General features: G+C 37.7%; 1 protein-coding gene across 1 annotated transcript in view; it reads left to right on the top strand.

The window, feature by feature from the left end:
• The window catches only part of LOC135470355 (serine/threonine-protein phosphatase 6 regulatory ankyrin repeat subunit C-like), a 61,352-nt gene that overhangs the window by 26,890 nt on the left and 8,451 nt on the right, over nucleotides 1–26,011 (top strand). The window contains exons 4-19 of the mRNA XM_064749240.1: nucleotides 11,173–11,286; nucleotides 12,430–12,534; nucleotides 14,130–14,228; nucleotides 15,673–15,774; nucleotides 16,853–17,053; nucleotides 17,282–17,380; nucleotides 17,976–18,077; nucleotides 18,681–18,782; nucleotides 19,023–19,121; nucleotides 19,419–19,547; nucleotides 20,525–20,653; nucleotides 21,951–22,067; nucleotides 22,415–22,513; nucleotides 23,420–23,620; nucleotides 24,653–24,751; nucleotides 24,994–25,095. Coding sequence (XP_064605310.1) covers nucleotides 11,173–11,286; nucleotides 12,430–12,534; nucleotides 14,130–14,228; nucleotides 15,673–15,774; nucleotides 16,853–17,053; nucleotides 17,282–17,380; nucleotides 17,976–18,077; nucleotides 18,681–18,782; nucleotides 19,023–19,121; nucleotides 19,419–19,547; nucleotides 20,525–20,653; nucleotides 21,951–22,067; nucleotides 22,415–22,513; nucleotides 23,420–23,620; nucleotides 24,653–24,751; nucleotides 24,994–25,095 — 1,899 coding nt within the window. The remainder of the gene's footprint in view (nucleotides 1–11,172; nucleotides 11,287–12,429; nucleotides 12,535–14,129; nucleotides 14,229–15,672; nucleotides 15,775–16,852; nucleotides 17,054–17,281; nucleotides 17,381–17,975; nucleotides 18,078–18,680; nucleotides 18,783–19,022; nucleotides 19,122–19,418; nucleotides 19,548–20,524; nucleotides 20,654–21,950; nucleotides 22,068–22,414; nucleotides 22,514–23,419; nucleotides 23,621–24,652; nucleotides 24,752–24,993; nucleotides 25,096–26,011) is intronic.

The raw sequence follows: 26,011 nt of genomic DNA, 5'->3' as shown, positions 1-26,011 counted from the left end.
GTCTACCCTCAGCATGTCCAGAAATGATAAGTGTATATGAAATGATAGAAGGATTTAATTTGTGGATCATCTGTGAGATTTAAACTTGGATCTCCACATCCAAAACTCTACCATCAGCATTGAAGGGAAGCTCAGCTAGTAAAGCACTGGAAAGCTGCTCCTGTTACATGTGTGGACATACATAACTGAACCTTGTTGGAGTTGCGTGGTATTTTAGATTATGTAGTGAGTTAGATCAACTCGGTTCAGATGTTTTTGTTTGTTTGTTTTTTTTTTTTTTCACAAATCAAAACTGTGTAATCTAGGGAATGTTTCCCTTAATCTGACTGACCCCAAAAAATCCCAAGTAATAAACATGTTTGGGTCAACTTTTTCTTTTTAAGCCTAAATGTCAAAATGATTCCCCGTTCGCCGTAAATATAAATAAATACATTTAAAAAATCTGTTAAAAGACGGCATCTACAAATTTCGCGCATTCTTGTATTGCTGGTGACTGATTGAAACTACCTCCAAAGACAGAAGAGTTACCAGGGCAACATTCACAGTTTACTTGTCAAGATGGCGAAAATTAGAATGACATAGACTGCTTAATGTTTCCAATATGTCAATAATAGAAATCAAAGACGATGTCAATACAGGGCGAAACGGTCACAATAAACACATTCAAATTCAAATTGTGGGATTTCCACGGTGACGTTATTTATGACTTGAATGAGAAGAATAAATTAACAACTCTTCGGCCGGAGCAAAATATGCTCAGAACATATCGCCAATATCTGCCGAGAAGTGAGGCTTGGAAGAATCTGCTTTGATACCTCTCAGACAAATCGACTCACGTAGATTTGCAAACTTCAACTCGATATGAGACCAATTTAAGTGAAGTCTGGGCTTCAGGCACGAAAGTTTCCTGCCATAAAAATACAACTTTTTTTATGCCATTTTGGATTGAATTAAGAAGGTTGAAGTTGTTCTTGCTGACGACAGTTGAAATATAATAGATCTCTTGAGGATTTCAATGCCAAAGCTCAATTCCATTTCAAACCCAGAAGTTTGGTACTATCGTAGATCTAGCAGTCACTGTTACTACCACGCAACAAGTTAATTAGTTTCATATATAAGGACAGTGAGTTAAGAGGCTATAATTATACAACAACTCTGACACAAACATTTCCTTAGAAATAATATCAATGTTAAATAGTGAATACATATCATTATGAACAAATGATCACTTTTACTTTGTTTTGGACAAAGAATAGGCCTACTTATCTAACTCATAAGAAAACAGAAAACGGTATATTTTTTTATAAGTTTTATGCCTTGTCAGTAAAATTTGAACGAAAAAATCAAGTCATGTATAGTAAGAGAATAAAAAAAAGAAACATTATACAAAGGGAAAAGTTGTTTCAAATTTTCACATCTGGACAGGGAGCATAGGGTTGAGTATAGGTGGTGAATTACTGATTTTTGATTGTGATCAGCTACAGGCAATAAACTTTTGTTTTCCTATTTGGCTGCATGGACAAGAACGCGCGGTAACTTTTTTTTAAACGCATTTCGAGTTATGATGGCGATTTCAAGGGAGCAGTCGCGTCCATATCTGCCCCCTACAAAAACAGCCGATGACGAGGCCGGTTTTACAACAAGTTAACAGAGTGCTGGAGGAAATGAAGAGCAGCGATGTGTTGTTCCCTTGTTTGGTGTCTTCCACGGACAGCTCATACGTAGTTAAAGTTGGGCATTCCAAATAAGGATTTTTGCATTTATTTTTGTACTTTGCCTGTAGTGAGACAAAATTATGATTTCAAGTTAAAAAGGTTTCCCAAACTTTTGAGCTAGATCAGGCCCTGTGTTTAACACTGTATTCATGGTGAAAGAAATTGATAGGGTGATCACTGACCTTGCTAGTACTGGCTAGGAGTAGAGAAAAAAAAGAAGTAAGAAGTATCCATCCAATAGTAGAGAAAAAAAAATTACCTACATGTATCTACCTACCTACCCATTTTTTCAGGGCCTCGTTATGGGAAACTTTTTGTTTTTTACGAATGGCCTTACACGAAAAACATATACCTTCTTCATATTTGCATATTTAAAATTTACAGATCTGTTTACTAAAAACTCATGTAAGATATCAAAAAATAACAGTGTGGTAGTAATATTGAATTTTTTTGCATGGCGATTTTGAAAATAATAGTGCACTCAAGTCTAGGCAAGTTAAAGTAGCTCTGATCGAACGCAGTTTGCAGTTCTGGTTTAACTAGTCATTCCAGGGCCTATAACTTTGATATTCTACCCTGACGGAAACATGCTTTTTTTATGTGGCCACAATTATTTCTGAGCAAGTGTTCAAACACCATTATCCCCTAGTGTTGATGTAACATGTCCGTGCAAAATAAGGCGTAAGCTTTGACAAAGTTTGTTGTTTGACTGGTCCATATCTCTAGGTTACAGCTGTGAGCTACCCGAGGGCTGCTCAGAGAGGCTGTACACAAAACCAGGGCGTATGCACACTGCCAGTGCCTGCCAGCAGCCATTATTGACACACAAGAAATGATTATTATATTTGCTTGGAGCTTTAATGAATGAAGCCGAAGCTAATGACTTTTTCTTGTTCGCTCCCTGTCAGAGATGTTCTTTCTCCTCCGATGAAAGGCTGTAGCCTAGCCTGTAGAGACCTTCTGCTTTTGCTCAACCTGCTCGCTGCAACGTTCAGCTGTCCCACAAACCTCAGTGTCACTCGGTTTGACTAGCTGCCTAATTACCCGTCAAAATCCCATTTCTGGTCCAGATCAATGATGTTATGGAAGCCAGCTTTCGTGTGTTTGATCTCTTGGAGTTCACTCTCTGGTTTTGTTTTTTGATGTATTCTCCCTTATACCATCATGATTTGTTTTCATCTTGTTTGTGACAGTGAACATTATCTGTAGGAGACTATACCAAACTACCAAAACAATCAGTGACACAGTAGTTTTGACGAGAAACCAACATGTATAATGAACATTTTGTTTGTTCATTTGGAAATATAATTAGGCTATAATTAAAATAGCAATAGTTATGTAGGTCATGACTAGGTATAGGGTTACATTCTGTAAAATCAGTCATTCTTGGAATTGATATATATATATATATATATATATATATATATATATAGTCATCAAAGGTCATTTTTTATCAACCCTATTGTATGAAGTGATGGATGCTGTTATTATTGAAGTCAGCAGGAAGTGTTTCATTTTTCTTCAAACATGTGAAAAATCTTAATGATCAATTCATCAAAAAAGTATTGCATGAAATCCCTTCACAGGTTTATGATTTGTGTTGTTTTGATTTGAATTACATTCAAATTACATGTAATAAATATGTCAGGTAACAGCACACTTTCTTTAAAAAAGATAATATTGGGGTAAATGTTACGCATTTTATTTTTTTTACATATGTGGGCATGAATGAGTAAAGTAGCAGATGCTGATCAGTTATTTGTTGATAAGATATACACCTTTAACATTCAGGAATAAATTTTACATCATTATAATCATTTGTGATGATCACTGACTGATTTATATCTGTACATTAAATCTGGAACATTTGTTGTGGAAATCAGTCTGGAGTGCACGATAAACCAAAAATGTAAGTTGGTGTATTTGACGTAAACATTTAGCAACTAATTTCATTTTTAGTGTCAGAAAGTTTTACTTATGGTGCTGTAACATACCTCAAAACACCTTCCTAAAATAAGTAGAAGTATAAGAATCAGAAAAAAATTAAACTTACACTCTCATGGATGAAATTTTATTTATTTTTATGTATTTATTTATTTATTTGATTGGTGTTTTATGTTGTTCTTAAGAATATTTCACTTATGTGATGGCGGCCAGCAATATGGTGGGAGGAAACCGGGCAGAGCCCGTGGAAGAAGCCAGGGGAAACACATGACCATCCAGAGGTTGCTGACAGAACTTCCCACGTATGGCCAGAGAGGAAGCCAGCATGAGCTGGACTTGAACTCACATCAACTGCATTGGTGAAAGTCTCCCTAAGTGTTAGGTTAAATGCAATACTTGCTGTTTATAATTAGTGATGGCTTTTTGGACAGTTTACATGCATTTTACCATTTACAATGTTTGTCACTTTCCCTAGGCGGTGCTTAATTTTTCTATTAAGGGGCAGCTCTGTGGCAATTAAGATGTTTGACTTTTAATAGCGAGGCACAAGGTTCGGGCTAAATTCAAGCCTTAGACATTAAGGAATATGTGGATTCTCTCATTCTCGTTGTTTTGTGTGACCTAGCTTGTATGGTTACAATAATCGGTCAACGAACCCCATGGGGCTGTTTGTTCAGCCTTACAGTCGTTGAAGATCACTTGTCTCGTTCCAATGAGGCATGCAAGTCTCTCCATCACACGTGGGATTCAATGTTGGTCAGCGACATGCTTAAGGCCGGTGGTTTACCCCAGCCACTCTAAATTGACTGGAAAAGCTTTTGACTGTCATTTACTGGTTATCGGATGATTCACAGTCCACCATTTGTTAACGGAGAGCCTACCAGGGTGTGCTTTGAAGATTACTGCTACAGGTTTACCTAAAATTGTACACTTTAATGGAAATGCGAATAGATGTCAATAATCAGTGACTGTAGTTCATTGTGGTCAAACTCAATCAGAGTGCATGGATTTGTAGGTATTTATAGGGGCCAATCAACAACTATACTGGTTATCCCTGTATCAATAACAGCATAATTAAAAGTCCTTATTCCCCTCTAGATGAAATGCGTCAGTGACAGCTGGGCAGGACTGCAGGCTTTGCTATTTAAGGGTTAGATTTAGGGCTGGGTATACATGATTGGGCTCCATGATTGGGCTGAAGGCTTGGATTAGGACTAATTGTGGGGAGCTATAATCACTATACGTGTCACAGATTATTACAACAGCATTTCCAAACACTAAACAGTGCATTAGAGTTTCTACAGCTTGGGGCATTTACTGTCTGACTGGTACATTGCTCCCCAAGTGATTGATGTCAGGCTGATGTGTAACTATAGAAGATTAAAAGACTCCAAACTTTTCCAGAGTTTGAAGTCAGACATGAACATGAAGTAGTGATACAATTTTTATAACATGAAATGATGCCTTAACTTCTTTTAATTATTAATATTATTGAGACATAAATGGATGTGGCCTGTCTTACTTTTTTTATCCTGCAGTTGATGTTTTCTGATCAGGGGATTTATGTTCTACATTTCTTTCTCTCATGTAATTAATGCAGAGAAACAAAATAGTGCCAATCAACTTTGCAGATAAGAAAAGCATCTTAAGGTCTTTTGAAATGATAAAGTCTTAAATTCTTAAGTTGCCACGCATTTTGTTTAAGAAGTGTCCATCCAATATTTCATGAAAATCTATCTGTACTTTTGCATTATCTGATATATGTATTTGGTCCTTACCATTATTGTCAAAACTACAAGATGTGTCACACAGAAGGATTGTCTACTGATTGCGTTTCCTGCATGTACCCATAAACCTGACACACAGTATGTATAAATGGACATGTTCTGGAGTACTAGCAGTTTAAAACACCATTCAAATAAATGACCACGTAATACAGCTGTAATGTACTCGTGGAAAAAATAGTAACTGTCATCTTTGTGAAATATGTTTATCTCAGATTGCAAGAGCAAAAGGTAATGATTGAACTTCTGTTGATACAGTGATATTTCATTGGTCGTTAGTTACCATGGCAGTGGCACACCTTTCGCCCAGGTGAAACCAGCCAGAACTGCAGATCATAATTGATGTATGGTTAGAGTTGACATCTCACCATGGAATAACCAATTTTAATCTGTCCATATTGATTATTGGACAATAGGAAATTTCCTACTCGGAGCAAATAGTGTTTAGAGAAATGCGTAATGATTTTTGTTGGTTCTATCATATGGCTTTAGTTGAGCGGTTTTCATAACCGTGAAATTATCGATCCCGCATGTTTAAACTTATCATCATAACAGAATGAAAACATTTGTAAATGTCGCCAAGAAGGTGGATCAGTGCTGAGATGAAGTGGGTGTGCATGGTGTAGATTTGATTCTGTCTGCTTGTTGTCCTTCAGGCAGACTGGAATGTTTTTGTTTGCAAGTGTAAGTCGTGATGGGATAACATTTAATAGCAAAAAGACCGTTGTGGGTAGTGCGCCCCTGTTCAAGAAAATGCCAGTGTACTTTTCCGAAAGCTTTACTGTACAATTTCTTCAGGAAAATTTTGAAGACAACAAATAATATAACCTGATAAGATTTGTAGGAATATAGGTGGGAGCAGACCTAAACAGCCAAAATCATTTCTTTCTGAGGTTCTTGGTATTTCAATAAGTCGATTTTTAATCTAGAATTCTTGCAAGGCCATGGAATGTGCCATGTTAAAGCAACCGTAAACAAGATGTCACACCACCCATATCCCACGCACTTAATATGGTTAAAAGGCAAACCTGGCTGCATTTTCAGGTTATAGAGAAGACTTGTGCCCAGTTATTGATGAGAATTGATGACATGGCTGTCAATTGTCTCAATGTGTGCTTACTTTTAACTGCGATATTTCAGTTACTTTAGTATGCAAATCTATAAGGCAATATCTTTCAAGGCATAACAATATTTTAAAATTATTTAGCGCATGTACTTGATGAAGTTTTTTGATATACAAGTACATGAGTTGCCATACACATTTCACGAAAATTGACAAAACCTGATTGCTTATGAACATACCCTGGTTATTGTTGGTTATTAATTGCCTCATTTAATTGGCTGTCATTTTTTTATCTTGCTATGACAAACATCATATCAAAATCGCTCCAAAGTTGTAATGTGATTTGAAATAGTTACATTTATTAATAACTTTAAAATGTAATCCTGATGTAAAACAATTTCATTTGTTTATGTAAACCTGTCATTAAACATGGGGCATCTCTCAACACCTTGTAGGCAACAAGGCCAAAAAGATACAATTGTTTAACAATGCATGGTCTCATACATTGTAAAAATTTAGCCACCATATGACCAAGAATTTGAAGTTTACTTTAACTTTAGTCACAAGCCAGAAATATTGGATCAAAGTATGAAAATCTATGCACAAAAATAAAAATATTTTGGAAACAGGCTGCATATAACTTTTGGGTAGTGTATAATTTTTTCAGGGTACCAGAAACCTGTGTTAACTTTCATCTGGCCTTCACCTTTTCTTTGAGATCTATGTACATGTATGTATTACAATAAAAGCACTTACACCCACATGACTCTTGTTGACCCTTACTTGACTAGTCCAATTGTAAAAGTGCTGTAATAGATGCATTAATTCAGTAACTAAAGTGTAGTCACCCACCAATGAAGTATTTGTAAGAGTTTGAAGTTTCAATGTGTTCTTTTACAAGAGTGATTCCCCCTGGTTTTGAGTAACAACACGGCACTATTGCACAACAGAATAATTAAGGGTGTGTTTGCACAGATTCCTTATCCATCAGTCAGTTACTGTTACTTACACGTATGTATCATAACAGTTACTTATCCAACAAACAGTTACTTATCCATCAGTCAGTTACTGTTACTTACACGTATGTATCATAACAGTTACTTATCCAACAAACTGTTACTTACACGTATGTATCATAACAGTTACTTATCCAACAAACAGTTACTTATCCATCAAACAGTTACTGTTACTTACACGTATGTATCATAACAGTTACTTATCCATCCTAACAGTTACTTATCCATCAAACAGTTACTGTTACTTACACGTATGTATCATAACAGTTACTTATCCAACAAACAGTTACTTATCCAGCAAACAGTTACTTATCCAGCAAACAGTTACTGTTACTTACACGTATGTATCATAACAGTTACTTATCCATCATAACAGTTACTTATCAGTCAAACAGTTGCTTATCCATCAAACAGTTACTGTTACTTACACGTATGTATCATAACAGTTACTTATCCATCATAACAGTTACTTATCCATCAAACGGTTACTGTTACTTACATGTATGCATCATAACAGTTACTTATCCATCATAACAGTTACTGTTACTTACACGTATGTATCATAACAGTTACTTATCCATCATAACAGTTACTTATCCATCAAACAGTTACTGTTACTTACATGTATGCATCATAACATTTACTTATCCGTCAAACAGTTATTTATCCATCATAACAGTTACTTATCCATCATAACAGGTACTAATTCATCAGAACAGCTACTGTTATTTATCCATCAAACAGTTACTATTACTTACATGTATGCATCATAACATTTACTTATCCGTCAAACAGTTACTTATCCATCATAACAGTTACTTATCCATCATAACAGGTATTAATTCATCAGAACAGCTACTGTTATTTATCCATCAAACAGTTATTTATCCATCATAACAGTTACTTATCCATCATAACAGGTACTAATTCATCAGAACAGCTACTGTTATTTATCCATCAAACAGTTATTTATCCATCATAACAGTTTCTTATGTATCATAACAGTTGCATATCCATCATAGTTGTTTACGAGTTATTTATGCATCATAACAATTACTTATCCGTCATAACAATTACTTTAATAGCTGTGGAAGCCTTAAGCTTTTGATAACTTCATTCTTCCAGAATTTCTTATTATCCCTCACCTTACAGTTACACAACCACTGGATTTTCATAAACAGCTAATGAGTTTCTACAGTTCGAAAATAATTGAATGTGATTAGTCTGCCAGTTTTCATTTTGACAGTGTGACATATCACAGTTGCAGTAGAACAGAACTTAGTTGTTAATTTAGAAGACATTTTCAGTCAGACACAACATGGTTGCAGACAATTTACAGTATAATGTACAGTGGTTCTATCTCTTTACAACACACCTTCCACCTCTGAGATCCTGAAGTTATTATCCCTCAAAACGAAACAAAAAATTCTGCAGGAAACCTGGAAATAGTGTTTTCGAGGAAAAGAAACCCTGTGGGTGGATCACATTGTTCAAGATACATGTACCTATGGATTCAAAATAGTATAGGTCTTCATGTGGCAAGCAAAATGTAACAGTCCGTGGTTAAGTAACTTTTATGGTCATGTTCTTTGTACTTTTATGAACTTCTGCCTTTATGAGCTGGTTGATGAGAGTTTAAGAACTGCTGGCATGGCACCGTGGCTGTTAAACTCCATTGATTTTTCCCAGCCAGAGCCGGTAGACACGTTTAGCATCAGGTAACTTCAGGCCTACAGGCCAGGTGAGGCTGTAACAGGCTGTGAGAAGCTGATATCCTGCTGTAATAAATCACCAGCTTGGCTGCTCAGTTTGCCTGCCTGTCAACGTTAGATCACAGAAAGTCACCAGGAGGGAAATTTTAGTATCTAGCTAGGCCTAGATTTAGACACGAATACATTTGTCATGGATATGTGGTTAGTGATTTAAGACAGCGTGCTTCTTTGCTGGTCAAGTGAAGGACAGGCATTCAGCTCAAGTGCCCTTTTAAGTCTCTTGACAATGATCTCAAAAGCTTCTGCATGAGTCATTATTTAGCACATCAAGACAAAATGAAGTTGAAAGACCCCAAGATCAAACCCAGGTCTGGTCGTACAAAAGACTTGAAAAAAGGCACTTGTTGCTGCCTCACATAGCGCTCAGTACTAAGAGGTTAGGGCAAGGAAACTTGACTGGTTGGCCTGGTGTCAATATGATGTGACTGGGTGGGGTGTCATGTCTGGTGTCTTCGGCATGCCACAAGAGGAATCAATATATATACACACACCTAATGACTCCTTATCGTCATATGACTGAAAAATTGTTAAGTGCAACATTAAACCCCAAGCATACATATATATATACATACGTACCAAGACAAAATAAAAACATTGTGAGACAACACCATGGATGATAAACATCCTGAAAGTCGTGCTCAAATACAGAAAGCACATCGATTAAATGAACAAACGTGCATACTTCTTACATATGGATTGACATACATGTATCTTTGAGCTAAACTGGGGAATATTTTGTTTTGATTTGAAAACGTCAGTGAAACAAAATGAGATCTTTCAAAGGGACTATGTGAGTGTATGAGAGCTGTTAGTTTTTCCAAAAGTTACAAAAGAGTGACTTATTCATCATACAGTGTACCTGAATATTGTATGTCTCACCCTTGAGGCCATACAGTAACAGTGAAAACTTTATAGACCTATACAAGTCTTGTATGTATTCATTTATTTGATTTTTAATTGTTTAATGTCATAGAGGTAGTACCGTACTTCAAGAATTTTTCACATATACAATGGAGGTCAATTTGATGAAACTGGAATGCCCAGGGTAAACCACCGACCTTTGGCATGATACTGACAAACTTTCCCACCCAAGTTACTGTCGAACTTTCCCACAAGTGACACACATCATATAGTTTAAGTGGTCTTTAACGAATGTGTACAGACTGCACTAATGACCATACAAGTGTTGTTGAATGTCTAATACTTGCTATTGAAAGGCAAGCTTGGCCTATAGATAAATTCAGACGATTAGATCGGAGGTAGAGTATCATGGTTACACATAGTTCAGATACATTGTACCACAGGGTATATGTGCTGCCATAATGGGGCCTCCATGACTAAGGTGGTTAGTACCCCAGTGAGGTGAAATGACCCATGAGCCGCTCACCTATATGGTCTCTGTGAGTTCAATTCCAGCCCATGCTTGCTTCCCCTTGGGTGTTTGTGTGGAGATCTGTCGTCAACCTGCGAATCGTCATGGGTTCCCCCGGACTATGTTCAGTTTCCTCTCACCATAAGTGAAATATTCTTAAGTACAGCGTAAGCACCAGTCAATTAGATAAATAAAATAAATTCTACCATAATAGATGAGCAAAGCCTACCAATTTCAAAAAGGCGAGATGATGGTTATTGGGAGGTATTCAAGTTAAGACATGACCAACTCATTCTTGCATGCATATGTAGCTTCAGATGATTTTGATTTGACTTGTTAAGAATCATTAATGACTTTAGTTGTCATATACATGTACATCAACTTGCAGTGGTTTTCTCCTGGAAGATGAGCAGAAAAAAAATCAAGTTACTTTGTACATATATGTCCTTTTATTTACCGTCAGTTTGATGTTCAAATCATTATTGATGTGTATTTATGATTTTCAGCCCAAGAATCAGCTTCCGCTGCATATGGCATGTGGCCGAAACAGCGGAGCTTTGTCCATTGTGACCTCACTGCTCAGGGCCACGGGGAAAGAAGGGCGCTTCATGCAAGACAAGGTCTGATCATAATGGATAGATTAACCAGATGTCACATCGGGCATTCTTGTATATATAACACACAATTTTCTCCCCGATAGGAGCATTGCTCTTGAGTGGGTTCTTTCTGATACCCAGTATGGTAGCTGTCAAACTGGTCTTGGAAGACGGAGTATAGACTTTTGTCCTCGTCAAAAGTTCTACACAGTCAAATATTTGGACTATTTATAAATGGTGATGCTGCTGTTAATTATTTATAGCATTGGCTTGTATCATAAGATATAATTTTTTATATATTTCTATATACACTACTGGTTTACATATCTCTGTGTACACTACTGGTTTACCTATCTCTGTGTACATTACTGGTTTACATATCTCTATATACACGATGGGTTTACATACACGTATCTCTATATGCACTTCTAGTTTACCTATCTCTGTGTACATTACTGGTTTACATATCTCTGTATACACTACTGGTTTACCTATCTCTGTATACATTACTGGTTTGCATATCTCTGTGTACACTGCTGGTTTACATATCTCTATGTACACTACTGGTTCACCTATCTCTGTACATTACTGGTTTACATGTACATATCTCTGTGTACACAGCTGGTTTTTCTCTATGTACACTACTGGTTTACCTATCTCTGTGTACATTACTGGTTTGCATATCTCGGTGTACATTACTGGTTTACATATCTCTGTATACACTACTGGTTTACCTATCTCTGTGTACATTACTGGTTTACATATCTCTGTACACTGCTGGTTTATCTCTATGTACACTACTGTATGTACACTACTGGTTTACCTATCTCTGTACATTACTGGCTCACATATCTCTGTATACACTACTGGTTTACCTATCTCTGTGTACATTACTGGTTTGCATATCTCTGTGTACACTGCTGGTTTACATATCTCTATGTACACTACTGGTTTACCAATCTCTATGTACACTACTGGTTTACATGTTTGTATGTACACTGCTGGTTTACATATCTCTATGTACACTACTGGTTTACCTATCTCTGTGTACATAACTGGTTTACATATCTCTGTACAGTACTGGTTTACATATCTCTCTGTACACTACTGGTTTACATATCTCTATATACACTTTAAAAACAAGGGGTTTTTTCTGTTCCTTGACAGGATGGCTCCATCCCTCTGTTTATAGCAACAGAAGTAGGAAATGTATCAATATGCCGTGAACTTCTTCTCCAATCTGCTGAACAACAGCTACGAATTAAAAGGAAGGTATGTATGAAGTTTTCAGATCTCTTGGGCTTATTTTGTTAATGTGATATAGTGCTTATTTCTGCTCTGTGTGCGAATGGGATTTCCAGTGTATATATGCACATTTTGAAATGTTACAACCACAAAGTCACATTCCATTGCAAGGTGATGTTGTTGCTTTACAGCATGGTTGGGTTATTTGGCAATAGGGTGATAGAAAATTAATTAAACTGGATTTAATATAGGCTGATTTTCTTAACTGTGCTCTTTGGTGAGTTAGGGCATTAAATATTACAAAAATAGTACTTCTATCCAAACAGCCAAATATGGCCATGTTAAAAGATAGGCAAGGAGCCATACTATATGTAAGGCTGCAATGTCATTTTGCATTGGTATACCACTCAGCACCCACTTTCACAAAACTTTGAAAATCTGTTTTTCATAACTTAACTTGTACAAAATCATCTCACATTATTGCACTTTAACTCGAACAAGAGCTATGAAAAAAGTCACAAGAAGTCTGATTTATGAATTTTTGTGAAAGATACCTCTAGCTGTTGTTTTGATGACACATAACTTAAAATGTGCATATTAGGCAGTAGAATTGATTCATTTCCATTTATTCTCCTTATGCATACAGGAGCCCGCCAATCAATAAGCCTAAGGATGACACCCAATGGCTGCAGTATAGATGCTGCCTTTGACCTTGATGGTGCTTTTTAATGTTGTAACCTGGTTAAAATGATTTATGAGCCCTTACCTTTGACATGTTTGAGCAAGGTGCTTCCTGCATCAATAAGGAGATCAGTAAATGAGTACTGAATGGCTCCTGCATGTATAAAAGTCCTTAATCTGGTGATATCCTTAAACTAGTACAGAATACATTAACACTTATCTGCAGCATTTATTTCCTTTCATGGTACATGTAATAATTATTGATTAATCACAGATGTAACGTACAAATTACTAACCAGTACTAATATACAATGATTGTGTGACAGGATCCACTCCTCAGACTGTGTCCACAACTTAGCTTTATTGTGTAGCTGTCTGTATCTATAATGATCGACCCCAAGTACGCCTAAATGTATCACACCTATACAGAAGGTCCATGGTGGCTACATTATGGCATGGTGACTTTATGAGTGTACGGTTGAAATATAGGTTTGTGTGTACCTGAAACTCATTTTGTATAAATACCCTAAATGAACTAGAATTTCCTCCATGAGTAAGTTGCTCATTTTCCAGATTCTGGGAGTTCTATTGATTTTAAAAAGGTGCTTTGAGAGGTTTTTGAAAGGTAGGATGATATCCTGCTGGGAAAATGTCAAATTTAGCACCAGAAGTAATATCTCATGACGTTTATTTGCCTACAAAAATGCTCTGTTGTGGTCCAATTTTTAGGTTATTAAGGGTATTTTGAAGTTTGACTGAACACGTGGGCATTAATTGTACACACACGACATGCAGGTACATGTGATACATCTATGATAGGCCTAGTTTTGGATGTGAATATAACTACTTTATTAAGTGGTTATTTTATGATTTGTAGCACCTGTTATTCACTCAGTCAGCTGATGAACCAGTGTAATGAGGAGTTGATATTTTCTTGGCAGGATACAGGTGACACGGTTTTACATATCGCAGCTCGACGCAAAGACATTGACCTGGCACGCCTGCTGATTGAATCTGGTGTCAACATCAATGCACAAAATGTAAGTCAGGATGAGCTGCTCCACTGAGGCTACACCCAGGCTCTGTCCAGTTTCCTCCCACCATGATGTGGTCGCCATCGTATAAGTGAAATAGTCTTGAGTACGACGTAAAACACCAATCAAATAAAGAAATAGATACCCTGCTGATAATGTCAACATCAATGCACCAAATGTAAATCAGAATCAGTTACCCTGCTGATGTTGTCAACGTCAATGCACCAAATGTAATTCAGGATGAGTTACCCTGCTGATGGCGTCAACATCAATGCACCAAATGTAAATCAGGATCAGTTATCTTGCTGATGGCGTCAACATCAATGCACCAAATGTAAATCAGGATCAGTTACCCTGCTGATGTTGTCAACATCAATGCACCAAATGTAAATCAGGATCAGTTACCCTGCTGATGTTGTCAACATCAATGCACCAAATGTAATTCAGGATGAGTTACCCTGCTGATGTTGTCAACATCAATGCACCAAATGTAAATCAGGATCAGTTATTCAGGATGACTTACCCTGCTAATGTTATCAACATCAATGCACCAAATGTAATTCAGGATGAGTTACCCTGCTGATGTTGTCAACATTAATGCACCAAATGTAATTCAGGATGAGTTACCCTGCTGATGTTGTCAACATTAATGCACCAAATGTAATTCAGGATGAGTTACCCTGCTAATGTTGTCAACATCAATGCACCAAATGTAATTCGGGATGAGTTACCCTGCTGATGTTGTCAACATTAATGCACCAAATGTAAATCAGGATCAGTTACCCTGCTGATGGCGTCAACATCAATGCACCAAATGTAAATCAGGATCAGTTATCCTGCTGATGTTGTCAACATCAATGCACCAAATGTAAATCAGGATCAGTTACCCTGCTGATGTTGTCAACATCAATGCACCAAATGTAATTCAGGATGACTTACCCTGCTAATGTTATCAACATCAATGCACCAAATGTAAATCAGGATCAGTTATTCAGGATGAGTTACCCTGCTAATGTTATCAACATCAATGCACCAAATGTAATTCAGGATGAGTTACCCTGCTGATGGCGTTAACATCAGTGAACAAAATGTCAGAATGACTTAACCTTCTGATGGCTTTGATGTGTGTAGAAGGTCAAGGTATCCAGCTGATGGCTTTAACATCAAGATAAATGTTAGAATAAACTTTGTTGTATGCCTGCTAAGAAATATGTGTCTTGTTAGTTTAATAAAAACATTATCCTGATTGCCAGCTACATGTCATAAACCCTGCATTGCTGTGATAAGGCAGGCATGGTGAAATTTGGTTCACAAAAAATACTTTCCAGATTAAAAAAAATGTTTCAAATCATGAAATTGTAACAAGTCACATGCCATTTACATGTAGAGAAGTCCTGTAGAGACTGTCCTAGGTGTGGACTGCTAAATGACCTTGCCATTGTCACCACAGGAGGATGGACACACAGCTCTGCACGTGGCAGCCTGGGAAGGGGATGAACCCATGATGAAGTTCCTCTTCCAGATGAAAGCTAACCCACACATTCTTGACAAGGTTAGATGTTTGCAAATGAAATGTCTGAAGTCAGATTTAAGACTTGAGTAAATCACATCATGTGTTTCTGATCTTGGCCTTATTGTTTGTATCGTATCGTCTTGTACATATTGTGTATATGCATTTCTCTTCAAGAGTTATGATAAGGGATCCTGAAGACATGTAATATTTACACCATAATAAGAAAAGTCGAGCTACATGTATCCAAACTAAAGTTTGTATTATGAGCTTAATCCCATGTGTTTTATTGCGTTTCCATAGCAAATGCCATTGAAAAGAGTATGCATTTCTTCAGACGTGCATGCCATAAAAAAAAATCTGATATATACCTCAAGTTGATAAATTATAAATAAAGTCAGCTCTAAAATCAGCTGTAGGCGCCTAAGAACTAGTCCTGAAGTCTTCTGTGTTAGGAGGAGAATTGCCGTCGGAAACTGCAGAAGTGCAGTTCGTACATTTCCGGTGGAACTCTTCTTCCCAGAAGATAGCAAACAGTACAGTTTGTTTTCTGCTTGACGATCGGGAAACTGGAATGGTGGACATATGTTCCGAGTTTACACGAACAAACCAGCAGTTTTAACGACTCTCATTGGATGAGAGGAAACACACCCCCAGCATAAATTACAGGGTGTTAAAGATGGAGGACATATGTACTCAGCGATTTATGCCAGCTTTGCCACTTTCAGGCCGTTTTAAGTGTACGAGGAGGAGAAATTGCAAAATGATGCAGCAGGCACCACCAGATAGAAAAAAATTTGCTCTTTTCAGCCTATAGTGTCATGTTTTTAACTTTTCTTCTCCTTTAATACTCAAGTGTTTTTTCAGAGGTGCTGCATGGTTTCTATTGATCTCGAGGATCTTTCAGTTGATACCCAGTAAACTAGGGGTTATTTGGGCTTAAAATGGTTCGATTTTCGTTTACCTTTGTTTCTGAAAATTAAAAATGCCTTCTTGTTTCTTCGCTGCCATTCCATCAGTATCGACAGTTAATATGGCTTTGCACATATGCTCGGTCAATTTGTGCCTTACTGTAATTCTTTAATGTACAATTGATACAATGGTTGTTTGACAATTGCAGCATGACCGCAGTCCGGTGCATATAGCAGCAGAACGAGGCCACACAAACATAGTAGAACTTCTGGTGGACAAGTTCAAAGTCTCCGTGTCAGGACGCACCAAAGATGGTAGCACTCTCATGCACATTGCCGCAGAATACGGGCACCCAGAGACAGCCTTGGCCTTTTTGAAAAAGGGCGTTCCTCTGCACATGCCCAATAAGGTGGGTGGCGTCACCAAACAAGAACTTCAAACAGCTTATTCTGGGAGATTTTTACTTTACTAAACTTTAATCATCTACATGTATACGCTGAACGTTAAATCTTTGCTTGATCATGTTTTTGTTTTTTAAGAAGGTCAAATCTAGAAGAACTGCTCTGCATGTCTTCATATAGGATGGCGTAAATATTTGTTTAATACATGTTCAAATATTCATGTGTTGTTGTTGCAGTCTGGTGCAATCTGCCTGCATGCAGCGGCTCGTCGAGGTCACACGGCTGTGGTGAAGGCATTACTGGCTAAAGGTGCTCATGTAGATGCCAAAACCAGAGTAAGTCAGGGGAGATAATCAAGATGAATAAAGCCCTGAGATGGTTCAGAAACATTTATGATCAGGTATACCTGCTAGCAGTAAGTTAGGAAAAGGATTAATATTGCTCTCATAGCTTTGTATTTGAGAGACAATACACTTTTTCTTCACACAAGGATGTTTTAATTTTTGTTATCAATTAAATCGTGGATTTGCCTTGGAAGGTTTGCTTGGAAGGTAAGATAATATCCTGCTGAAAAAATATGTCACCACCAAAAGTAATGTCGGTAGTTTTATTAACTTTAATTGACTCCATAGATGCACTTGCGTGAATTTTTAGATCAAACTGAATTTTATGCAGGAAGTCTTGTGCATTTTGCTGTTCTACACGGATCAGTATACGTACACATTATGCATCTGTTATATAAATTTTAAACAATAAAATTTATATCTGGGGGAATTATGATAGACATAAATGAGTTATGAATTAAATTTATTTACTTGCTTGACAACGATGTAAGAATGCATGGACATCAAACCATTGTTACAGTAAACCATTAAAAAACAAAAGTTATTATCTAAATACTAACTAAACTCTACCACGTTACTGTTTCAGGATGGTTATACAGCATTGCACATTGCAGTGGAGTTTGGTAAACCCCAGGTGGTGCAGACATTACTTGGATCTGGGGCAGAGGTGGAACTCAAAGGGGGAACGGTAAGTGGACTCAACAGCTTTTTAAACATGTTAGGATATTGTGTGAAGACAGTATTTTATGTAATTTTCAAATTGTAAATAGTTTCTGTTCTTAAGCTGATTTTAAGATCCATTTTGTTAGAATTTTGGATTTTATTATTCTCATATTGAAAGCCATTACTTTTTCCAGCATTTTTTACCACAGCATAGCTAAAATATGGCCATTGTGGCATTAAGCACTTATCATTCATTCATTCATTTGTTCAGTTAATGAATGTTTCATTAATTAATTCATACCAAATAATAAGTATATGTACACCTAAAAGTGGCTGTCATGATATTTACCTGGCTAGGTGTTCAGCGTAATGGGATAGGCTTGATACTGTACATACATATAACTGTAACTGGGTGGGGAGTTCTGTTTGGTGTCAGTATAACTGTAACTGGGAGGTGAGTTCTGTTTGGTATAACTGTAACTGATTGTGGCTCTTTCATGTCTGGTATCTTCCGTATAGCATTCCAGTGAGGAAATATGTCAGTATTAGGACCATAATCTCACCTTGTTTTGTCCCATCTAGAATTTGATCCTCATGCTTAACACACCATTTCCGTTTGCATCTGCAGGCAAAAGAGACCGCATTGCACATTGCTGCCCGTGTGAGGGAGGGAGAGAGGTGTGCTGAGATGTTACTGAAGAGTGGAGCGTCTGTCAATGCTACACAAGAGGTATACCTGAGTACTGCTGACTTGGATGATCTCCACAACTGAAAAAATATCAGGAGGAATTGTAGCATTTAATTTTACTAGAAATCAATCCCTGTTCAAATGTTTGACATGTGACAGTCATAGAAATTTGTACCAATGCTATTCTATGTTCATTATAAAGGATTTGTTCACTGTCTGTTTTACCTGTTCTCTGTCCGTTTCACCTGTTCTCCATCTGTTTCACCTGTAATGTGTTTTCAGAATGGAGAGACGGCCATGCACATAGCTGCCCGGTACGGTCAGTTACAGATGATAGAGGCTCTGCTGGACGAGGGAGGAGATCCGACTCAACAGTCAAAGGTATGCTAGCTCTCAGGTGTGAACCCTAAATATCCTGGCAACTTGTACTGGAATAAAGTAAACACATTCATGATGTGTACATATACAGACCTTCATTGATACGAGTGCATGTAAGCCATGTGAGTTAAAGATAGATGTTCTGTAACAAGTATAAAGCTGCACAAATGGCCCAAAGAGCAGTGTCGACCGCTAGTTGTCACCAAGTCATCACAAACAATGAAACCGGGACATTATCTGGAAATTCCTTGTTAATGTATAATAATGAGTTTAACTGCTGTTTTTGTTGTTGACTGTTAGGCAGGAGAGACCCCTCTTCACGTAGCAGTTCGACACTGTCACTTGGATGTTGTCACTGAACTACTGCAGTTTGTGACAGTACGGAGATCCAGGATTGATGCCATTATTCTGGTCAACCAACAGAACTGGGTATGTTTATAGTGGTCTAGTCAGCAGAACTGGGTTTGTTTGGCGTTTTAGTCAGCAGAACTGGGTATGTTTGGTGTTCTAGTCAGCAGAACTGGGTATGTGTAGTGTTCTGGTTAACAGAACTGGGTATGATTATAGTGTTCTGGTGAGCAGAACTGGGTACGTTTGGTGTTCTGGTCAGCAGAACTGGGTATATGTGGTGTTCTGGTCAGCAGAATTGGGTACGTTTGGTGTTCTAGTCAGCAGAACTGGGTACGTTTGGTGTTCTAGTCAGCAGAACTGGGTACGTTTGGTGTTCTGGTCAGCAGAACCGGGTATGTTTATAGTGTTCTGGTCAGTAGAACCGGGTGTGTTTAGTGTATTGGTTAACAGAACTGGGTATGTTTGGTGTTCTGGTTAACAGAACTGGGTACGTTTGGTGTTCTGGTCAGCAGAACTGGGTGTGCTTATAGTGTTCTGGTCAGCAGAACTGGGTACGTTTGGGGTTCTGGTCAGCAGAACTGAGTATGTTTGGTGTTCTGGTTAACAGAACTGGGTATGTTTGGTGTTGTGGTTAACAGAACTGGGTATGTTTGGTGTTCTGTTTAACAGAACTGGGTATGTTTGGTGTTCTGGACAACCAACATGTCTGTACAGCCAGTATTCCTTTAAGAAACCTGTATGTTTTTATGAAAAACTTTCTGGCTTTCTGTATACATGTTTTCTGTACTTAGTTATACTGGTGCCTTTGGTATTTCATTCCATAAATCAGCATTAATATTACATGTATCTCAGTACTGAGTCCAGCCTGTTAAAAGGAGATGCTCCCATGGTATGACAGAAATGTTATTGAAAGTGTTGTACATGTACCGTAAGGCTACCACAACAAAGAAGCAAGCAACCAGATTTAAGATGAGGAGGTGAGTCTTGACATTTGCAACTTTCAAATTTTTTAACAGTCATAATAATGATATTCTGTTGTTATCATTTTTTTTCAGGAAGGAGAAACGGCTGTACATTGTGCAGCAGAGATTGCTAAACAGCAGATGCACAAGACGTTTGAGGATACGGATCTGATCCGTCTGTTGTTACATCATGATGGAGATACAAATGTCCAGACCAGATTGGTACATAACCTTAACTGTTTTGCTGTCATGTATGATGCATGGAATGAAGGATATTAGTGTAAAGCTTCAGTAAACTTAACTCAACTTTATACTGTATATTGCTAAAGCACTAAGTTACTTGTAATAGGAGGGCAATATAACATGAATTATAACATTATAATTGTATAACATATAGTAATCAAACTGAATCATGATGACGTTAGCTGAAATATAAGGTCATTATATATCTTAGAATTGAAGTATTAATTGACACCATGTATGTTTATGTTAAATGCTATTGAATGGTATAAAAAAGAGTGCCACAATTCAATTTTGCAGAAATTCCAGATCTTCGTTTTTGAAATGCAGGGTTATTTATTTATTTAATTGATTGGTGTTTTATGCCGTACTCAATAATATTTCACTTATACGACCGCGGCAAGTATTATGGTGGGAGGAAACTCGGCAGAGCCCAGGGGGAACCCATGACCATCCGCAGGTTACTGGAGACCTTCCTACGTATGGCAGGAGAGGAAGCCAGCATGACCTAAATTCACAGCTACTGCATTGATGAGAGGCTCCTGGGTCATTACGCTAACCACCTAGCGCGCTAACCACAGAGGCCCCAAAATGCAAGGTTTAAATGCATGATCATACTGGCAGCAAACATTTGAAGAAAGACTCATAATTATGAAAATTCTAGTGCACATTTCACTTATGGTACATGTAACGGCTTCTCTTCTGCATATGCAAGCATAAATCAGAAGTACCTGTATTTCTAGTATCCAGGTATTTCTCCATTTCGCTGATTTCAGACATTGTTGTGTAAAACTGAAAAAACAAAATTACAGTTAATCAGAACAGGTGATTGCTAATGTAATTTTGAAGCAGGCTAAGGTACTTCCAGACTTCCATTAGAAGCTTCCCGGCAAACATGTTTCTGACCATTCATTCCCATGGGTCCTCCATGGGGGTTAGCACGGCACAGTGACCCAGGAGCCTCGGACCAATGCGGTCGCTGTAAGTTCAAGGCCAGCTCATATGCTGGCTTCCTCTCCGGCTGGACTTGGCAACAACCTGCGGATGGTCATTGGATTTCCCAGGGCTCTACCCAGTTTCCTCCCACCATATTGCTGGCCACTGTCGTGTACATGAAATATTCTTGAATAGAGCTTTAAACACCAATCAAATAAATAAATAAATCAATTCCCATGACTGAGAATCTTGTATTTGATCAAAGTCTCTGTCTATAGCATCCCTCTTGACATTTTTCTAGTTGTTATCAGTGAACCAATTGGCCGCTTTTTGCTTACTTTAGACCAATGAAACACCTCTTCACTACTGTGCCCGAGCTGGTAATGAAGACATCATGTTGGAGATTGTTCACTACATAGGATCGGCCAGACTTCAAATGGCCGTCAACAAACAAGCTAAGGTTAGCAACTCACAGCATTTGTCTCTGTACATTTATGCCAGAGTCATTAAATTGTTGTTGATAAGAAACAGGATTGTCAGGTCAGTATTGTATAAGACCATTTCAATGAAACAAAGAGCCTCTGAAAGTTGTAGAGATATATCTCAGACTCAACACTTAGAGACTCACACTCAAGCCAGATTCAGACTCTCAATTCCATGCAAATACCATGTAATTAAAGTATAATTTCGCTTTCCTCACTCACCCTATTTCAGTTAGTGTTGAATATTGTGCCTGATAATTCCTTGACAGCGATTGCATGTCTCTCTTTAATATGCTGCTAATTTTTGTTGTTGTTTTTTTTTCAGAACGGATGGTCGCCTTTGCTAATGGCCAGTGAACAAGGTCATTTGGAAATTGTGAAAATCTTGTTACAAAACCATGCCAGGGTGGATGTTTTTGATGAGGTAAATTTAATATAGAAAGTTGATGTACATCTGTTATGTGATAACTCCTTACACAACCTAAGAAATAAAGGTACATCTGCACAGGCCCATTCTAAAGGGACTCAATCAGCCTTGGAGGGACAGTCCAGGGTCTAGCTGTAGACCCTGTATAGAACCTGCATGTTATCTAACCATGGAAACTACATGCACCAATAATGCACATATTACACCAGATGGCACAGGCAGTTCATCAGCTAGCTTGTTTACTAAACTGTAAATTACACAAAATTCAATACACATTGATCCATCAGACATGTTAGATGTGCCAGAGGTTAGTTTACGGTGTGAGTGTATCAATTTTTTTCTTTTTTTGCATTTTTCAGTTTTTTGCATGATCCCTCAAAACAGTCCTCTTTGCTTTGGAACACTTCCTTCTTTCAGTGAGATTGAACATTCAGATTCCATGACGATGATACATGCAGATGACTCAAAATAAAGGCTGATACATGCAGATGACTCAAAATAAAGGCTGATACATGCAGATGACTCAAAATAAAGGCTGATACATGCAGATGACTCAAAATAAAGGCTGATACATGTAGATGACTCAAAATAAAGGCTGATACATGTGGATGACTCAAAATAAAGGCCGATACATGTAGCATATAGTAATTAATGTGTAGTAATGTAATTACTCGATAATTAATCAATCAACAACATTTATTGGTTTAAACCTTAGAATTGCGGTTCTACAGTTTCCTCCATTGTTGCAACTGACTGACATCACTTGAGTCAAAAATTCTTAAAATGGAAGTGAAGAACAATCAAATAAATCAATAAATTGTTTGATCTCTTGTTTTAGCTGAAATTGGTAAAATGACATTTGTTAAGTTTGACACTATTTCCCTGCATCATTTCTCACTCCAGCACGGCAAAGCAGCACTTCACCTTACAGCTGAGAATGGACACGACAAAGTGGCAGATATTCTGCTCTGGCACAAAGCCTTTGTCAATGCCAAGTCCAAACAGGGCCTGACTTCTCTGCATCTCTCAGCACAAAATGGGTACAACAGGCTGGTCAAACTGCTCATAGAGACGCATGGAGCCAGCATTGATGTCCTCTCTCTGGTAGGAGATTGAATATGAAACTTCCTCTTAAAGAGTTATGTGATAACTAGCTGTCATGTACATTTATATTCATTGATTAATGTACGCCTTGAAGCATGATTTTTTTAATGGTCATCTGCCTCAAATAAAGTGTTTTTTTTTTGTTTGTTTTTTTGAGGTTAATATTCTTTTTCTTGTACTGTCCTGGAGTACATGTGCATCACATTTTACATTGTGCGTGTCCCATCCTCAGTGTCCCATCTCAAAATAACTAAGTTATTGGGTGTAGGCAATTTACGAAAAAGAATTTACGAAAGATATTCAAAATTAAGGCTAAAATTGTACAGTCTGGGAACAAGCATTAGGGTATTAACTGTACACATTTTGACTGTAATGACGTTTGGCCATGAAGTTGCTTGACTTTAGGCCAAAAAGTTGCTTGACTTTAAACCAAGAAGTTGCGTGGCTTTGACATTGACATGTGCATTTTTGTGTCTGGTCGATCAGTCAGCTGTCAACAGTCAGTATAATCATACGCCTGTTCAATCAGTCGGTCCCTGATGTGACAAGGTTTACCGAAGCTAAGAATCCTGAGAACATTGTTTCTGTACAACAGACTTTACAAGATGTCAGTCCTGAGACTATATAGTGATGTTCCGTTTCTTGAGAATGTAGACCTACATGTATAGTGACATAGTTTACATGTGACTGGCTTTTTATTTATTTATTTGATTGGTGTTTTATGCCGTACTCAAGAGTATTTCACATACAACAGCAACCAGCATTATGGTGGGAGGAAACAGGGCAGAGCCCAGGGGAAACCCTTGATCATCTGCAGGTTGCTGCCAAATCATCCAACATGCAGCTGGAAAAGAAGCCAGCTTGAACTGGATTTGAACTCACAGCGACCGCATTCCTGAGCGGCTCCTGGGTCATTGCGCTGCGATGTCATGCTAACCATGTACCTCAGCTATGGAAGCCCCATCTGCCTTCTTAAGCTGACAGATCATGAAAATGCACAGGTGTAGTCTGTGATAATTTTTTGTGTGACAGGCTAAGAAGACACCTCTTCATCTGGCAGCTCAGAATGGCAGGATGGAGGTATGCAGTACACTGCTGAAGATGAAGGCTGATGCCAACGCCATGGACGAGGTACAGTTTCTCACAATTCTTCAGTTTGACTATACTTTCAAACATCAGACATTTCATCTTTTAGAAGTATGTTTCAAATTGAAGCCAGTCATAAATCTAACCTTATTTGGATATTTTGTGCAGGTAATTGTAAAATTAAGAACAACTGCTAACATTGTATCACTAAAATTGGGGACACATTGAGAATGTAGAATATTTCAGATCCTCCTTAAATGATTAACATTTTTTTTTTTTTTTTGCAGCATGGTCAGACCCCGCTCCATCTGGCTGCTGAGAATGACCATTCTGATGTGGTCAAGCTGTTCCTGAAACATAAACCAGAACTTGTCACCCTGGCTAACACTGTAAGTGCTACAATCCATATCGCAGATAATCCTAATCCTTTATTAATACTCTCTACCACCACCTTTTTTAGTAATTGACGATGGTTTCTCCATGGGTTTTACCCAGTTTATGTCCGGATATTTCTCTGGTTCTTTAGTAACTGAGGTCATGCCCCCATGGGTTCTTGCCAGTTTATGTCTGACATTTTGTCTTGTCCTTTAGTAACTGTGGTGGTTTCCTCATGGGTTCTTCCCAGTTTATGTCTGGAATTTGTCTGGTTCTGTAGTAACTGAGGTGGTTTGCCCATTGGCTCTTCCCAGTTTATGTCTGGACATTTTTCTGGTTCTTTAGTAACTGTGGTCGTTTTCCCCATGGGTTCTTCACAGTTTATGTCTGGACATTTGTCTTGTTCTGTAGTAATTGTGGTGATTTCTCCATGGGTTCTTCTGTGTGTATGTCAGGTTCTATATCTGGTTAGCTGATTTTGAGGTGTTATATCGGGGGTTTTTTTTGAGAACTTGACAGCCATATCATAAACAAAACATTTAATTCTTCAAAAGCATCCAATGACTTTTTTTTTGTTTATAGAATAGAAGATCTTTATGATATATTTGCATACCAGGGGACCTTTTGTCTGATTTACATATTAATTAAATTACATATTTATAATTAAGTTATACATGTTGTGAGTAAGTTTAAAGGAAATGTTTGGTTTTCACATCTAAACCATGGTTAAGTAATTGTTGTCTCTTTTCCTTGCTTACCATTTAAGGATGAAGTGAGTATTTCCGCGTTTATATTCAAATTATACATTTTAATTCTTTCTGTCCCAACATCTAGTAAAATGGCATTGTTTCTTTGCAGAAAAGCTGAACTATTGGTCATTGTATCCTGGTGAGATTTACTTTTACAAACAAGGTTACATTTAACCCCAGT

Source organism: Liolophura sinensis, chromosome 7 (assembly GCF_032854445.1).
Source record: "Liolophura sinensis isolate JHLJ2023 chromosome 7, CUHK_Ljap_v2, whole genome shotgun sequence".
Lineage (NCBI taxonomy): Eukaryota > Metazoa > Mollusca > Polyplacophora > Chitonida > Chitonidae > Liolophura > Liolophura sinensis.
Note: the sequence above shows the minus strand (reverse complement) of the source record. Positions and strands in the feature narration are given on the sequence as shown.